Consider the following 18850-nt stretch of genomic DNA (forward strand, 5'->3'; position numbering starts at 1 on the left):
TAATCTCGAGTGCATTTTGCTTTGTGAACAAAACATAGTAAACATCAAGTATCAGAATTGATCGACAAAAGTTAACTGAAAACAGACAAAGGTTGACACCATCAAGGCATAACAGGTGTGTTACATAGTGTGAAAGTACCTGAGTAATTATGACCCCTGTGTACTCTTTTAAAAGCATGCTGATGGACTCAGTGTTCATGGAGACTGCATGAATTGTTGGCAATGATATCAAGGTATAGCTATGTGCTTTCGACCAAAGGAACTACTAATCATCCCAGTGCTGTGTCGACAAAGTGTTCCCATTAATGATTCCTGTAGAGCTTTTGACTTTAATTTGCCACAAACCTTTTAATTTCCGCCACGCTATACATAAGCAAGGTGGAGAGCTACTTGACATTAAGTGTCACTGCATCACAATGGAGACCGCATGATCATCCAGGGCGAATGCTGGTGAGAGAAGACACTAATCTCGATGAACCATTTTTTACCTTCTGCTCCTCACAGTGTGAATTTGTCTTGCCTATGCTGCTACTTCACAGGGTATGATAATAGCAATAATAATGAAAAAGCAGCTCCCTGACCCATTTTATAATGTCAGAGTAGTGAATTATTTATTGGGAACAATGTTATTTGGTACACAGCAGAGGGAACAAACTGAGTAGATACCGAGGCATCTTTATTTAATATGCACAATATAAATAATACATGTTGAAAATGCATCTGCTTCAATTTATTAAAGCTCCCTCAACAGGAATTCATTGTCATTTACAGTAGCATTAGTGGTAGACGGTAGGCCTTCGTCTTCATTGCCTGTTTCCTATGAAAGTCAATGTTCCCGCTGACTGATTGTTTTTCATATCTTCACTTTGCTGGAACATGCCAGCCAAAATGACTGCTGACTGTAAAAGGCTTTAAAGATAATACTCCAAAGAAGAAACAGGGGAATACAATGGATTTCTGCTCCAGAACACCATGAGGGAAAAAGTAGACGAAGTGTACTATTTATAATCTATGCGATGCTAAGAGAATTTTTTTTTTTTTTTAAATGCAATGCAGAGCAGCTGACTGTGTTAACAGTCCTTTTCTATTAAATCACCACAAGGAAATCCCCGTCATGCCCAAAGCTGGAGAAGGCTAAGGGGTTGAGATTTTGATTGGTGGGCATTACTACCTTGCCACTCAATCAAAATCAACACTTACCGTTGTTCTCCTGTAGCTGAAAAAAAAAAAACTAATCAAAAAGAAGTCCTTCCCGACTCTTTTTGGGTTCCATAACTTTGACGGACGGGAAACATTTTAAATCGGTCACACAATTTCAAGTAAAATGCGTCTTACAACTGATAAAGACATACGGCTTGTTGTGCTACACATTTCCTTCCGAGTGAGTAGGGGAGGGCATTGAAAGACAAAATGGAGCATAACATCATAACAGAGAAGAACATTAGTTGGTCAATTATAGTTTTACATTTGGAAGTTTCAGTGCATATAAAATTACATTTATGGGCAGGCAATACTATCAATGCTAAAAGATTTATATTACTCCGATAAAACTATTTTCCAAAATACATTTTGTGCAAATAAAGCTGGGCTAGAATGGAAGCAATTATCATTTGTTAAGCTCAACAGTAATGCCACTTAAAACTGAGCTTCACTGTGCAGACACTTTAGTTAGTATGGGTGGATGTTTCTTTTATATTTTATTTTTGAAGTCTGGCTCTGGGGCCGGGTTGCTCCCTACCTCGCACATAAAGGTTAGCAGGGGACGAGTAGCGGACGCCTTCCACGTTAGACGCCACACACTCATACTTCCCCTGGTCGGTCTCTTCACTGTTCTCAATCTGCAAGGCACCTGGGAAATGACAATATCCAACAGAGACAAAAAGGGAGTGGGATGAGAGAGAAACAGAGAAGAGAGAAATAGAGAGAAAGAAAGCAGGGAGAAAATGATTAGTCAATCTGTGAGTGACAGTGCATGAAGAAGTCAGACTATGTTAATGGAGGGTATCTTGAATTTCTCAGGATCATTTTGTCAAGAACCGTTTCTTTCTGCAATGATAATGCAGATTGCCATGACAAACTTGGTTCCTCTCCAGCCTCAGCCATCCGCAGATAAAAAGGAGGAAGAATTAAATAAATAAAAATGTGGACTGAATCAGTCACACTACATTTCTTGTTATGTTGGTGTGCAGTGTGCAACTCGTGTAAGATGTGAGCGTCCTAAGAAAAGAAAAAAGACAAAGTCATGATGTAAGCGTGATGAAAAGTAATGGGAGATGGGTGCTGAGATGGTCCTGTAAACTGAGTGAAATGAACATACAGTATCACTCACCAAAGGGGAGTCTATGTTTGAGACATGTACTTAATGCAGCAGCCCTTCTGCCAATTTATAGCTCAAGGAATCACAAACTGTGTGAAAGCTATATGTCACATCAAGGTCAAAGCAACATATCAGCTGAGACATCTTAACATTATATCATATCTTGTAGGGATGCAGGGAGAGCAAAAATAAAGTACATCCACTGTGACCGAGTTGTTTTAATTAATCTGCATTCACTTGTTATTCAATGGTTTTGTTTTAATTAATTTTCTCCTGTGTATAAAAATTTGAAGTGAAGTTTCTAGTTTTATCTTAGGGTTTAATATTACCCTTAGGCCTCCTTTTTTTTGATTGGTTTTCTTATCTCCTTTTCCCATTTTATTCTGTATGTGCACGTAAACTCAACCTAAATGATTGGCAACAACAGTGGGGATGGGGTGGCAGTGGTGGTGGGGGGGGTAGAGGAGGGAGGTGAAACAATGGGTGTCAGATCATTCCTCGTTAGAGCGCTGTTGACGGCACTTCCTGATGATATCATTAGGGCTTCTGGCTGCTCAGCAGACAGATTGCAGCCCAGGCCTCCCTGACAAACACGGCACCATCGCTCATTAGCGTTTAGCCAGGAAGCATCAATACACCAGCCGCTGCCCAGGATTCTTTGTAATATACCATAACCTACTCTATCACATCGGCAAGTGAAGTGAACACAATGTTGTACAAAGGCAACTATTCTGGAACATTGTTCTAATCATGATTTTCAGCTGTGCCACAAATCGATCCTGCATAATTATAAAGATTAGTCATGCTTCCAACTTGGCATTGGCCTAATACTCTAAGTTTTTTCCAACATTAAGCCAGCTCATAAATATGTACTCTTAAAAAAAAAAAAAAAAAAAAACACAACACACCTGAGGCTACAGCAATCTATACTCAATCTCAATGTTTTTTCTCCTGTTCATTTGGAGCTCTAGAGCTTCGATCATCCACTTCCCCCTAGAGGGAGGTGTTCCTGGCACATGGCTCATGATCCAAATGGAAATGTCTACCTGCAGAGTGCAGGTGGTGGAGTTTTTCCTCTATCTTGATGCAGGGATCTGATTTGGATCTGTTTGATGTGCACTGGGAACAGCAAATGCCAACCCAGTGGCAGGTGGGTTGGAATGTGCTCAGAAGCCTAGTGCCTCAATGCTAGGGAGAGCACAAAGTAAGGACTGTGTGAAGTTCAACTCCGGGTGGATGGTTTCAGAAAGCTATGCCAGTGGCTTATCAGCATTCGTTCTTGTGCTAAATTGCAAAATCTTTGGAAGGCTGAATTTAGTGCAATTTAATCAACTTCATTAATGGTAATGCAGAAACGCAAGTGGTGGGCCAAAGCCGCTGTTTTGTTAACATTTTCTATGATTTTATTCCAGGTTTGCCAGCTGCTGAGGGTCCACAGATCCAACTGCTTCCAACACAAATGTCTTTATCCAAAAATAACGCTTAACAAATGTCATCTGAATGTCAGCGACACACAACCACTAACATGTGAATGGGTGACAAATATTGAGCCAAAGAAAATTAATTGAGAGCCAAATTAAAACAACAGGGACTGCTGTGAACTGTACCTCCTAGAGAAACAGAGAAGGAGCAATAAGGAGAGAAAAAGAGTGGAGTCATATAGAGAGTTTCGTCTCTTCTTCGCCATCTTTTGTGGAGGCTCCTCGCTAGCTGGTATTATCTATTGTTTCCGAGCCCCTACTGGCTTCATTACATATTCTAGCTATTATTTCAAAGCGAAGCTGTGAAGAACACACATACTCTATCCACTTGCCAAACACAGAGAGAGTGAAAATAACTGAGGCAGGAAAAAGCAAGGAAGAAGAAAAAAATTCGGCAGGAGAAACAAGAAGAGCAGAAAGCAACAGACTATAGATGCAGAGAAAGTGATACAAGGAGGAATGGAGATTTATTCTGATTCATGTATCTCTTATTTTCTGCCTTAACCTTATTTTTTTCTGTAAATAAATGGAGTGAAGAAAACAATAAAACCCTACGTTTGACTCTTGTAATAGAAATTCTCAGTCTCAAACTTTAAACTGGATTTACATTGAAAAAACAAATCTCAACAGCAACATAATTGTGAATATAACTGAAAAAACTTGGATCTGCATGGTCAAATGTCTGATAAAGAAAGCCAAGGGACAAGAAGGCCAATAGAAGAGCTACTGTGGGAGTGAGGGAGAGCACAGGAGAAATCACAACTTCATTCTATTTTGAGATAGTTTATGCTCCGCTCTCTGCCAGATTTGCACATAGTGGAGATGCAATACCCTGCTGGTGTTATATGTGTTGCTCCACACTGTGCGAGTTGCACATTTGTTCTGTACATTTCCAGTTTATCTTCTAGTGGCAGGCTTGTTAACCTGGGTTTTTTTAACCACAAATATGCTCGTTTAAATCCCATTAATGCAATCTGATGAGAAAATGATTTATTTTTGGTGAGCAGCCATTCAATTTAAAGTCTAGTAATATTAGTATTTAAAAAGGAAATATTGCTCTAAGGCATTTTAACTATCAAATCCAAATGGACCCCGTTTGATGTCCTATCTCTAGCAGCATGAATGTGCATGTGCTTCACACTTTGAAAACCATTGTCACCAGCATGTATCTACATTTCCTACCATTTCCTTTTGTCCATTTTTTTTTTTTTTGTTAAATGACTGCACTCACTTTGTTTTGCATAATTGCCCTCTTTCTAACATGTCTGCCTGTGGCTCACCAGGGTGCGAGTGGCCACTGGCATTTTTTTTCTTTTATCAGGAAAAAAGGAAGCACAAATAATGAAATAAATACTGAAAATCAGCGCTCACAAGCACAATAAAAAACATGAGCCCGGTCTGTTCCCACAATGTGCATTTTTTTATATTATATATATATATGTATATGTGTGTGTGTGTGTGTGTGTGTGTGTGTGTGTGTGTGTGTGTGTGTGTGTGTGTGTGTGTGTGTGTGTGTGTGTGTGTGTGTGTGTGTGTGTGTGTGCGCATAGATATGCCTGGTGACAAATTGCAATTTACAGTGTCATAGCCAAATGGGCTCATGAACGGACTCCTACATAGGCCTTAATAGCCTGTTCTGGCTATGAATTCTTATCACAGATACAACCACTGCAATGACTTCCACAGAAACGCTTGCTTGATTTCACCAGCAAACATGAAGCATTAAAAACAAACATCACAGCTGACTAGTCTACTTGGCAGATGGTATTTTATGAGCAAAGCATGTTTTATCTTATATGATAACAGCACTATGATTTATATGATAACTGAAAAAAAGAAAAAGAAATGTGCTGTACTGAGAGTATAAATAGGAATTGTAAGGACACTTAATAAGGACACATGAATTTTGAAGGACACTATGTCAGCTTCTGTGAGAAGTGAGCCAACGACATGAGAATGTCCTGGGACGCGACAGTCCCTCAATCTATTTACAATGTACCCTGCTGAGTAATACTTCATGTTTTTCTAGGTCAGAGGAAAAGATTGGAACAGTTTTCTGTCTTATTCCGTAACGCATCTAAAGTATCAGGGTCCAAAAGAGGATTAAACATTGGCTACAATATAGGCAAACAGTACCTGATAATGATGACGTCATGTACTTGTGAGACAATTAGTATCACCTCAGCCAAAGGGACCCTACCTGCCCACCAACACTCACAACCTTCAATTTCCCCTGCTACCCACTCCTGGCTGTCTTGCAGCATGTTCACTGCCTTCTTCCATTCAATAAAGAAGACCATAATGGGCAGTGGGTGTGGGACATTTATCCCATCAGTGACAGCTGCCCTGGTTAACAGCGCTGCATTATGCAGGCTGACCTGATGAGATGTGTTAAGGTGCCAAGGTGTGATAACCAGGAGGACTTGCTGGTCAGAGTTCAACGAATTTGTGATTTTAAAAAGCCAATTCAGATACTTACAGAAGCCGTGGGTGTTTTGTGGCAGCTGTTTTGCAAGGGCTATCCACCTATCTTTTCATTGGCAGGGAAACGTTTCGGTAGGATTACGCACACACACAAACAAACCTGTCCTTGCAAGTTTTAAGTGTGATTTCTCTAGCAGAAAACTAACAGGAAATGAGTCATCAGGCATATTCGATTAAAAAAATAATAAAAGAAAATACATCAGCAGTGGCAAACCCACAAAATGGCCAAATGTTAGTTTAATGGTATTGGACAGGGGGATGGAAAGGAGAGTAATAAGTGTACGATAAGTGTACAAAAAAACAGAAAGAGAAAGAAAGAACAAAACAATGGCAGAGGGGTGGGAGGACGAGCTGAAGAGACAGACAAGCACAGAATAACAGAAGGACAGATGAGAGGATAAAAGAAAAGCGAGGAGGGGCCGGCGTGGTGATTAATTTCAGAAAGTGCCTGAAGCCACAGTCTGCCCACCCCTGTTGGTGCTTTGTAGCAGCTTTGCGATGTCTGCCCCCCCAGTCCCATTTGTGTAAATCAATTAGTGTGCTCCAGCAGGCCTTGATTGATTTGTTTAGGTGATCAACAAAATGGATGGCCAAGTTCCACTTTTTCTTCCCCTCCCTCTTGCTCCATCCACAGCCCACTTAGGTCTGCCGGTGGTGCACTCTTCTTTTCATAATTTTATTTGTTGCTTGCTTGTTCATGTTTCTCATTAGTCTCATTTCTCATCTCTTCTCCATTCGATTCTTTTCTGTGCTCTTATCCTACACTGCTCACTAAAGCTGTAATACAGTACAATTGAAAGCCAAAATTAGCATTAGCAGTTTCTAAGGAGCCCCTCTAGTGACATTTGGAAGAAAGAAAACAATCCATGGCAATGACTTATTAAGGCGACAAATGGCAGGTGCAAACGAGGTGCAAAGCCTGGCCATGACTTCATAATGTGTGAGAACATGACAGTTTCAGTGTGTCGCCATGACATGTAGAACTGAGATGGTATAAAACATGGCCACAGCTTCATAATCCATGGGAATGAACATGTTCATGTTTTAAATGATGGGACGTTTGCTGCTTACTGTGGTGGATATGATGTTGCACATTCCACAAACGGTGTAATAAAAATATATACAGTATTAATGTGTAGTACTCTGGACTGATGTACATGCATAGTTTTGCAGTGATCAATGCACCAACTTGATCTCCTGTGAATAATACCTGTAACATAATCAAACAGGACATATGCCATTTATGTTTAGATTTTCATGGCTAATGAACAGCTTATATGTGCCGTTTTATGCACCTAGGTGTATATATGGATGGATTTGGACTCAGCAATTTGCACCTCAGCTCTTTTAGTTCAGCAACTTGAGCAATTTCCCACATCCAGTAAAACATCCCGTCTCTCCATTTTATGTGTAAAAAGAAGATTTAACACAGAAGACTTATATTTGAATATTTAATGATATTACCACTGCTGTGCCACTCTCCTCTCAACTTGGAGACGCACATATCGATGGCCTCCTTCACACAGTGCATTTGTTCTCAGGTTTAAAAATCAAAAGCCCAATAGAACGCTACCTCACTGGATGGTGCATTTCCAAGATTTGCAACATGTGGTCAAAAAAACTAACTAAAAACAGCAAGGCGCCATACAGCCTTCTGCAACAACTCTAGTTGTTGTATTGTGTTCACCCTTTGCAAGCTTAGAGGACGATATCGTGCAGCTGCTCTCAGTTCCCTGGATTTATAATCTGCATTTTAATAATCACACAAATAAGAAAACAGCAAGTATGACCACATAGCAGCCAAGTTTGGACTTGCCCTTATCTCTCAGTCTCTCTCCTTCTGTCTGCATTCTGGCTGTCAGTCGGGCACGCTCTGCCACCACCCCAAGGTCATTATACAGTGATCGCACCAGCATGGGGTCCCACGTGTGTTGCCATTATTGTCAGCTCCCATCTGGTAGCTTGTAACGCTCCCATGAAATCATTAATGAAGCAGGTAGAAAGAGAAGCTACTTTTAAACCATATCACTTTCCTTTAGGCAAGCACTTGTGTGCCTTTGTATACAGTGGTAGGAAAATAAGGTGGTTTTCACATTATGAAAATCGTCTCTGACCTGACACGGGGACAAGATAAATGACTCGGCAGTTGGACAACTATCTAAAGCCTAAAAAAGCTTGACTTCCTACAGTGGAAGAGTCACCTGAATGAAAGTCTGCATTAGTGTCTACATCCACCTAAGCAAACAAACCATTTGTGTTCTTCTCAGACACCTCTATCTCAATTACATTTGCATCTCTCTCCAGCTCGTGTGCAATTTATTTTCTCTCTACAAAAGCATCACACACACTCCTGACAGCAAGTCAGTGTCGGCATGCCTTAATGTGCTGAGGAGAAATCACATTTTTCAGGCCGCTTATCTCGTTATGCAAATGCAGAGTTCAAAAGTCACGGTTGCTTTTGTTCACCACAAAGTGATTTATGATACCTTCTTATTCAATGAGAGACGATGCTGGGAGGGCTGTGCTTGGCTATGTTGGTAATGAGTAAAGGCTTTTCGATTTTGTGTAAGATCTTAGATGTTCATGATTAGGCTTGACAGGATGTCATGTATTGCTTGTATGAAATGGCTGAGGTTGAGAATCTTACTGCAGAAGCTTTTTTTGTGTCAAAATGAATCCCTTTCTTTGTTGTACCAAACTGTAATTGTAAAACCAAAAAAAAAAAAAAACATTAATTCCATCTCATGAAAACAGAGACATATGTGGCAAACTGAGATTTTCACTTACCTGCTCAGCCTGTGGAACAAAAGCATTTACAACAAGAGCACTGAATAACAATGTAATAAAAGAGAAAATGCTTCAGCAACAAAGCCTGGTGAATATTTACAAGTTACAGTTAAATTGACTGAGCAAATGAAGGAAAAAGGCACAGGAATAATAATTTGAACAAAGCTTTTGTATATTTAATCAGTCATGCTGCTATACGTGTGTCATTCCCTTAACCCCTTTGATATGCTCCTGTTCGTCCTCTGACATTATACAGTAAAAAAAACGGCTTTCGGTATTAAAAAAAAGGGGGGAACATGCTGCCCTTTTTGGAAAGGCAGTCATTGCACTGTGAAGCCTTCCTGGTTTTGCGTAGTTTTATAAGAGGGAGGAAATTTAATCAAATGTAATTGATGCTGGCACAGAAAAGTGAGGAGGGTGCATTAACATACATAAAGCGGGTACTGGTCTGGTGGTAAAGGAAAAGATGAGGAGGATATCAAAGCAGATAAGGAAAAGCAAGAAGGCTAAGATTGTGTTGAACAGTTTACAAAATTCAATAGCCTGGCCTTATCAGCAATATCAGCACCATTTCCTGCCCCCATCCCCAGTCTCCCAGCCCAGCCAGATATCCATGACCAAACAATTTAAATGTCAGAGGCAGAAAACAAACTGCCCCACAATAACCCTCCATCTTTCCCTCTGCTTTCAACCTTCCAAAGCCTGTATCATAATCAGCTGGCAACAAAATCTCAACTGTTCAGTGGCTTCCCAAACGCTGATGATGAGGTGGAGATAGATGAGACGACACAAATGCAAAACACCCACAGAGGTGGAAGAAATGTACATTAATGGGGACTTGGTGTATGGGAGTGTGAAAAACATATGATCACGCTCACAGACAGTATGAGTTGACTGCACAGAACACAAACACAGATGAGACAAACTTGTTTCGTTTACTTTTTTTTTTTTAGGAGAAAGTTTCCGCCTGATATTCTCCTTATTCAGTCAATTGGGTGGAGTTAGGGACAGTTATGGCTGGTTATGTGTCAGTTAAAGTCTGTTTTTTGTTCCTTTTTATTGTGATGGTCAAACATCTTACCTCGAATTGGGGTACCCTCTGGAGGAGACACAAAAATGAAGATACAACATCAGTTTAGTTCAAGGTTAATGTTAGTAATAGTTAGGGGAGTTATTTGGGTTGGGAGGTGGCCCACTGAAACTGGATTATCCAACCAGTGGGCAGTCTCTAACAAAGGTTTTTTCATAGCAAAAAGGAAAAAAGTCAATACCTCTGATTGCTGGTATCACAAAAGAATGGGAGGTTTATATGGTTTGGACATTCTATGCCTTCTCGTTAGCATTTCCCACCGCTTGCCTTGGGCATATTCAGGGAGAAAACTGAGTTCTTCTTTGGCAGGGCTGAAGAAGCTTGGTTAGGACATGCATTTTATAATGGCTGCAGTTTGGGCTGATAAAGCATAAGATATCTGACCTAGAGTCGACACAGATCAGGCCAGTGACACAAGGCCTTTCCCGGCAAGTTCGCCCTCAATAAGAGTTCTGTACAACAATTATGGGTGCCACCTTTCTGTGGCGAGATCAAACTTGCTGAGGTTATAATGGAGTCTTTTTCAAATTTGAATTTCATGCTGTACCCTCAGGCAACTTTAGGTTAAATAAAAAAAAACTGACGTTCTGACATATTCTACAAGTGGTAAACCTACTTAACTGCGACAGAGCAAGTCTTCACCTCAAGGTTAATCCCTTCTCCGCACTCATTCGCTCTTCTGGATCTTCCCATTGTTTCATTTCACTGAGAGTTGCATGTTTATCTTTACTTTGTTTACTGTGACTCTGTATTGTGTTACATGCCTGACTGCAAGCCAAATGTCCCATTAGGGACAATAAAATATTGAGCCTATCCTGTCAATGGCTTGTAGGCTTTTAAATGTAGCCCAAGTTGTTGCTGCAATATAAAATGCATCCCTTTCAGGCAGAGCTTTGGGTGTGGGTAAATAAGCCAGCTTAACTACCAACCCCCTCTCTACCAAGTATTAAACTGTCTTTCAGCTCTTGGCTTTCCCCCCCCCCATTTCTCATTGTTTTCTTAAAGGTTTTCTTAACTCCCATTTCTTTTCTTTCTTTATTTGTTCCACCATTTGTCTCTCTTTTTGCATGTCTCAGCCTTTCCCACAATCCTCCCTCTTGTCTTTCTCCTCGTCTCCCTCTTTAAATCTAAGGGGGACTCATAGCAACAACGTGCTCTTGGCAATCCATGGAGAGTGCCAGCAGGGTGTTGCCAAAGCAGGACAGGCCATAACTGGGAATCTGCAAACGTGGCTTTATAAACCACAGATATACATCAGAAAATAGACAATAACTACATTGTGCTATCTTTGAATCCCATTTGTTTAGGGTAATTGGGCATTTGGGAAATGAGTTACTATATGTTTGTAGGATCAATAACAATTCAACACAGCAGTATTTAATTTCTAAATAGTAGCCTGTATATGCAGACTCTGTGCAATGCTACATTAGAGTAAGCATTACACTTGTTAGAAGTTCAGGTTGAATTAATGTAGTCTAATACAATTGCATTGCATTATACAGAGTTTTTGCCTAACATTAAAAATATAAACGGGAAACACCTCTCGCTGTAAAGCAGTACAGTTCACAGCTACCCAAACTACATCCTCAAATGTGATCACAGAGGACCCCCAGCCTGGTACATTAAAAATAAATCATGGAACCTGGTGTTTAGGATGTGAACTGGACCCAGCAATTTCAGTCTCCTATAATGTACATTCAAGAGTGTTGGTCGTAGTGGAATTAAATTTTCAATACCTACTGGTCAGAGTTTTGTTCAGCACTGTACAAAGAGGAATCCTTTGTGATACCAGCAAGTAGGAGGCAATTACTGAGGTTGAAGTTCTGCCTGGTTTGCAATGAATCTAGGTGGATACCTATAGTCTTTAGAGTTTCCGTGTAGTGCTTTGGTATGCATTCAAAGATAAGTCAATACAAACAATATATTGCACGTTTATGGGTTGTATTGAGTATGTAATTACTGCTACAATGTCAGCAATGTGTTGTTAAAAGGAAAAATATTAATTTCTTTGAAACATTTCAGAGAAAACTGTAGAAATAATATTTACTCTCGACCTATTTAAAGACACACGGAGCCTAAAACAAAATCATAATTTACTATCAACAGAACACTAACAGAGCACAATATGTATAATTTAGTTCAGACTTATTGAAAAACCAGGCAAAACAACAGTGACATTTTAATCATTTCTGCAATGATTTTGGAGACCACATAGTCATAGGTGATCACAAGACAAAGGACAACAGGGTTCTGGGAAGGTTATGTTGTTAGAGTTAGAAATTGATTAGAGGCTGCAGGAAGCTGGTTTATTTCGCTTTAGCTGAGATGAATCATAGTTGGGAGTTGAGAGGTTACCGGGTAAAGGTTAGGTGAGGTTAAGGTCAACGTTAGCTTTAGGTTAGGGTAAGGTTAAGGTTAATAAAGCAGGTCTGTAAAGGGGAAGGCCTTCTAGTGGACCTTATTAAGGGCTGAGCGACAAAAGAGAAACTCAAAGAGTGATGAGTGACAAGGAGAATGAAGGATAGTGGATAGAGGTGGTTCAGTGCAAAGGTATTGGTTATAGATAAATAAAAATGACAATGAAATGTGGTGTCTAGGTCACTGGAACTTTACATTTTTAATAATAAAGCAGCATGAAGAGATAAAATTAAACTTAGTCTGGGCTCACATGCCCAGCCAGCATTCAATTACAGTGGCAAATCCACCTGTATTACAAACATGTAACCTAATGGCCATAAGCTCCCATTCTAAGCTTGGGTCAGCCAAGGGTTGATCAGCTTAAGAGACAATGACCTAAATATACCTCGATAGGCTGCTGACCTCGCATTATCAAATGTGGCAATATTTGCTCTACCGAACACCCCAGCTGTTAGGTTCAACAGCCGTCCAAATATATTTAATATAATATCATTGAAGGATGTAGTCAAAGGAGGCAATCTGGCCAGAGATCTCGCCCATCTGCATTTGAGGCTGATGAGGTTGTGTGACTGGCAGAGTGTCAAAATTTGACCACCCTCCAGAGGACATCTGGCTGACCTTCGCATCATCACAGACACCCGTCTGGTATCCTGGTGGTATCGCAGCAGGTCTCGGGGAAATCCAGGCTGTTGTTATCACATCTGAAGAGGTCCTAGCTACTCCCTGCAGAGCAACTTTGATGCCAACAAGTATGAGCATTTTCTTGCACTTAAGTTACATATTGGCCACTTAAAAGCAAGCAGCTGAACTCAGCGTGATTCATATTGGAATGTGCATATAAGCGAGCCATCCAATATTAGATCAAGATATTAAACCTTTATAAACCTAATCTTTATGGATATGCACTCCTCCACTTCCTCTCACTGTCACTTTGGCCTCTGGTTAATCTGTTCTGGCAGACAAGGCCAGCGAGGGCCTGGGACCTGCAGCCACAGGGACTCGAGGAGAAATGTCAGATCCCTCCCCACCTCTAGAGTAGCTCCTCAGGGGACTGTGGTGCAAATATCACTGCCCTGCCAACACAGCATGGTCTGCCACATAAGGAACCAGTCAGCCTGCTAGCCAGCTATTGAGCAAACATGAACTTTGAACTCATGTTTGTAAGCCCACTTCCCATGTTACTTGTCTCCACCCATCTCCACCCAGAAGTTTCTATTTTCTCACTACCTATTAGAGAGAAACCATCAGCCCCCAGTGGTCCCCAGAAATTGTCAACAACAATCTGATTAATAGCAGAAACCGAGGAAAAAAACAAAAACAAAACAAGAATATCTTCTAACCTTTGTTGTTTTTGGATTTTTTGGACGTGCATTTATCATTAAAAAACAATTGCCAAATACTAAAACCTGGAGAGCCAAGATGGCTACTTGAAGTGCTGAGGACATTTAAAGATGGCAGCCTACGGGGCTTGTGAGCACAGGTTTTTCTCTCATCAGCATAAATTCCGCCTGCCTGCTGAATAAGCTTTCCAGGAAAAGTGCCATACAAAAAAGTCAAGGCCCCAAAGCTAACATTACCTTACGAGAGCCTTAGTATTGAAACAAGGGAAAGTGATTTCTTTTTCTTCCCTCCTATATACACATACAGCTTAAACAGTGAGGAAAACATAGCAACCTAAAGTGGCTAGGTATATTTTTGCAAGTCAGAAAAGTCAGACAAAGAATAAAATGTGGCTTAAGCCCTCACCCTCTGGCATGGACAAATAGATTTAGCTAGAGATATGCAAGTCAGTGGGGATATGTGCCAATTTGGTGAGAGAGAGAAAAAAATGCTCTCCTGAGAAAATATTTGGCCAAGACCAGAGGGTCGACCCAGCCCAGTTGTGGGATTGGGGAGGTCAGTTAAACAGTAGGTATTTACCTGGAAAGAACTCAAAATTCTTTCAGGCCCTATCAGTACGTTCTGCACTGCACTTTCCAAAAGTATTTATGGATACCAAAGCTGTTATTGTGAAAACTGAGGTTTAAGAATTTACATCTGAGTATAAGAAAAGAGTCTGTCATGTGTTTGAGCTTTTGCTATATATCTAACCAAAAAGCCTAAAATACTCTAGACTGCACAAAGAATAGTTGTCTCAGAATTCAAACAGAATCCAATTATTTCCTCAAAGCCTGCTGTTTTGCAACACAACAGAGAGAGAAAGGACTATGTGTGACGGAGGGGGCACCAGCAATGTAATCTGGTACAAAAGTACATAGTAGCACCTTCCAAGGTAACTTTGCAGAAACAACAGAATGTCTAGTAAACTGGCTAAATATTGTGAAAAGGGTGGTTGAACTGGACAGTTCCTAAGTCTTACTATTGCATGATGTGAAGTAAGATATTGCCTCTAAATACGAACTTAGCAAGTCTTTCCCTGTCTGTAAAAACTGTGCTGCTTAAAAGGGAATTGTGATGCCCAACCACCCCCACGACTCATGTTGCTGCTCGTCCTTAATTTGCCTTTCTCCTGTAAGTTCCAGTGTTTGGGGATGAAAGAAGATGAAGTTGGCATAAGGAGGAGCGTGGGCGAAACAAATGTAAAAGTTAGTGATTAATGGAAACACAAGTTAAAAAAAGTGGCAAAAGAGGACAAGGACAAGGGAGAGCAGGGGATACATGCATTTTGGGAAGTAGATTAAATATGCCATTTGCTTGAAGGAGAGTAGGTGGGCTTGCTGGGCTCTGCAAGACACTTACCAAAGGTTTCTGAAAATAATAAAGCAATAAGAAAGTAAATAGAAAAAAGGAAGAGAACAATATAGTTGGTTTTAGTTTGAGGGAGTGCCACCCAAGTATTAAAGGTACTACAGAATTTTAACTGTATGCTTAACATACATTCTATTTAATTTAAAAAACCTAATTAATTATTTGTTGGGTGAAAATTATTTTTACTCATTTTGGTGTCAGTTATACAATATCACAGATTTAGCCTTTTTTTAAAGTTACATTTATTGTTGGTTTTATTCTTTATTTATGTATTTTTGGTTTTAGCTTATGTTATGGGTCACAGTCAAATGAAATGTGTTGAAGACTGCGATGTGCACTGAGACACATCTAAGTTTCACACACAAATATAGACAAAACACAGATAGATAGAGAGACACAACAAGACAGCAATCTGTTTCAGTTAGACAGGACACAAAGTCAATTCAGACATCATGGAACAGATAAAGCCAAGTGATAGAGGTTACACAAGACAGCTGAATTTCTCTCTCTCTTTTTCTTCGGCCATCATCCCGCGGCATAAATCTTACAACCCCATGTTGACAAGGTCACCAGGTAACTCAATTTGCAGAGTAGAGCTGGCTCTCCACATTATTATAAGCAACCATTACTGATGGAGAAGACAAGCCCACCAGTTTATACACCCCATGTTGTACAGTAAACACAAAACTCGAAAAACATAGCATGATCCTGTTATCACACATATTATATGCCAATTCAGTATTTTAGTTTGTTTACCTCAAAAACATCTGAAACTTTTTTGTAGTGGTGTCAGACTTTGATATAATTGATAACATTTATATGGGTGTAATTACAGGGCTATCATCATAATGTTTGCCTGTTAGGTGCAGGAAATACACTGTACCACAGGGCACCCTCTTGTGCAGTAAACCGTGACTTCTCTTTTGTTTACGTTAACATTTAGTAATTTAGCAGATACTTTTATCATAAGTTTCATGCTATTCTGTAGACCAAGTCCCTTGTGGAGGGTCTTTGTCTGGCTGAAAGCCTTCTGGCAACCCTGCAGATGATCCTGGGCCATTCTTGGTTCTCAGCAAGTTGTACAACATCATCCCATGGACAGCAAAAAGTCACATACTTTTGTTAGAAATCTGAAAAGCCAAAAGCCAAATTTAAAACTGGGGCACTTAAAGAAGTTAAGGACACCGATATAAAATGAAGTGTGTCCCAGACAACTGTGAAGTCAGACACTGATTCTTTTGTGTGTGTAGTTCATGAAGGTCACAACTGGGGCAGGAACTCAATGGCAACAGACTTGTTTATTTAGTGGCGTCTACCCTGATTTACATGTGTTTCAACAAATTGAGTAAAAGTCATTGGATTTTTTGAATGGTAACAAATCATCGACCTAAAATATCTACCCCTTATAGCCCGGGGCCACTTCAGGACCTACACTTAATTAGCTATATAATTAGACTTTGCTTTACTGGGCCTCTCAGTGGGGTTTGATCAATGTGAACAACACAACATATCCACCACTGAGTTGTGTCTGTAGAATGTGGACCTTGTTCCCATTGTGTACTATGAAACACTTCTGGGACGTGGTGAATCATTTGACCTCATTTAGTAGTGTTACACATTTGAGTGTATTTTGTCCAACACATCTACTGGATGATAATCTGTGAACGATGTGGTCTGGGCACAATGGCTATAATGCACAAGTTTAGAATATAATTTCCTCTAGCAAATTGCTGCACCTGTTCACGAGGGTGCGTTTCATGACTTAAGCTTAATTTAAGGATTACTTCTAGATACTGTAGGTAAATTATTCTCCGGCATTTAATGTGAGTTAATAACATCTTCATATCAGATGCATAACCATAAATTACAGCTACTAAATCAATGGCAGCTGCTAGTTCTCAAAATGGCAAAATCAGTATGAAATTGTATCTAAAACTTTTATGTTGTTTCACTAAGCACTGCAGTAGTTGATGTATGTCTTGCCAAACAATGTGTTCTCAAGTGAGAGATTTTGAAGCTTTTTAGCAGCTTCATTCAGTAGGAAATGTTCTCAATCACAATGTGTGTAAAAGAAAAGACTGGGTGCTGCAGGCACATTAGCTGAAAAGCACAAATATAATTCTGTTAGCTAAAGCCAAAAACCTAGCCAAGGCTATTAGGAAAAGCATAGAGGCAGCAACATAACACACAGACTTCACATACCTGAGCGTAGCTGTTTGATTCGCCCATTACTTGCACTGGGGTCAATGGGCAGGAAGTCTTTGTACCAGGTGATTTCTGGGTCAGGGTTTCCACTGGCGGCACAGAGCATGGTAGCTGTTCGAGTGCGCTCCACCACTTTAAGTTGAGGGCCCATGTCGATGTTAGGAAAGCCCGGTGGGAGTAGGTCCTCTGTGAAAAGAACAGAAAAAGAAGGCACGTGAGTCCTGTGATGTTGCTTAAATAAGACAAACCCTAGTACTGCAATTTTAGGCTCTTTTGCACTTTGTGCCACTGCAAAACTTTACAAAAAATCTTCCATATATGTTGTGTTGCTTCACACATATAAGATCTGAGCATGTATATTTTTACGTAGCTGGTGTGACATCTTATAACAAATGTTAACTGTGTGCTAAAGGTATTAAAAACAAAAATACAATTGTAATATTTATTTTACAATAAGCTAGTACTTCCTTCAAGCCAAATTATGCATTTGTATTTAATATTTTCCTTTTCCTAACCAAATTTTCTAAACTAAATTTACCTTTGACCACTGAGACAAATGCACTTTGGCAATGTGAGAATATAGCTAGCCATGGACAGAAGACAGGTAAATGAATACACAAACTGAGAAAATTTACTATACATATCAACTGCAGTTCAATCAGGCTCTCCCATGGGGCTGCGTTGAGGTATTGGGTAGGTTTAAGAATAAAAATATGCAAAATAATGTGGGATTCTTGCTTTGACTTTTTCTTTCTAACCCCAACCCTAATCATCAGATAATGAGATGGCTAAGCATATGCTCTCAGTCCAACAATCAACTAACTTTTCTGTTAAGGAGTCCTGCTTCACTGTAGGTCTTGTTTAAATGCCCCAACAGAAAAAAAAGTATCTTCATAAGAAAATGGGAAATAATTTGATTTTAATGCAAATGGCAGTAAAGGGGCAAGAGACAGAAAAGCAGTGCCATACGAAAAAGCCTGGTACAGTGATACCTGAATCAATTTGAGTTTACACACAGTTCTACAAAAGCACCACTTGGTCTTGGCACACTGTGACCCCCAGTAGTTCAGGACTGAATACCAATTGGGAGATGTAATCTTGCAGTAAAGGTGCAAGAGTCTTGTATAAGAGCAAGCTTTGGTCGTCTTCATAGCAGGGCAACACTTGTTTTTAAAAAGCTGTTTTAATCTTGCAAGTAATAATAATGTATGATATGATTGATCAGTTAGCTCATCGTTAAGAGATAAGGGCGTAGTGTGCTCTATGCTCATTGTTCTCCTTTTGCAGCCTTCTTGTTCTCTTGAGGAAATTAGTCGCATA

At 40.0% G+C, this 18850-nt stretch overlaps 1 protein-coding gene across 11 annotated transcripts in view; it reads right to left on the bottom strand.

Moving 5' to 3' along the window:
* ptprsa (protein tyrosine phosphatase receptor type Sa) overlaps positions 1–18850 on the bottom strand; it is a 213214-nt gene that overhangs the window by 69905 nt on the left and 124459 nt on the right. For 6 of the 11 annotated variants that reach the window (XM_067512143.1, XM_067512140.1, XM_067512145.1 and 3 more), the window contains 3 exons: positions 17528–17716; positions 10151–10168; positions 1739–1849 (listed from right to left, as the gene is read on the bottom strand). In XM_067512143.1, coding sequence (XP_067368244.1) covers positions 1739–1849; positions 10151–10168; positions 17528–17716 — 318 coding nt within the window. The remainder of the gene's footprint in view (positions 1–1738; positions 1850–10150; positions 10169–17527; positions 17717–18850) is intronic. The other 5 variants (XM_067512144.1, XM_067512146.1, XM_067512151.1 and 2 more) reach the window with 1 other exon arrangement.

Source organism: Channa argus, chromosome 8 (genome assembly GCF_033026475.1).
Source record: "Channa argus isolate prfri chromosome 8, Channa argus male v1.0, whole genome shotgun sequence".
Lineage (NCBI taxonomy): Eukaryota > Metazoa > Chordata > Actinopteri > Anabantiformes > Channidae > Channa > Channa argus.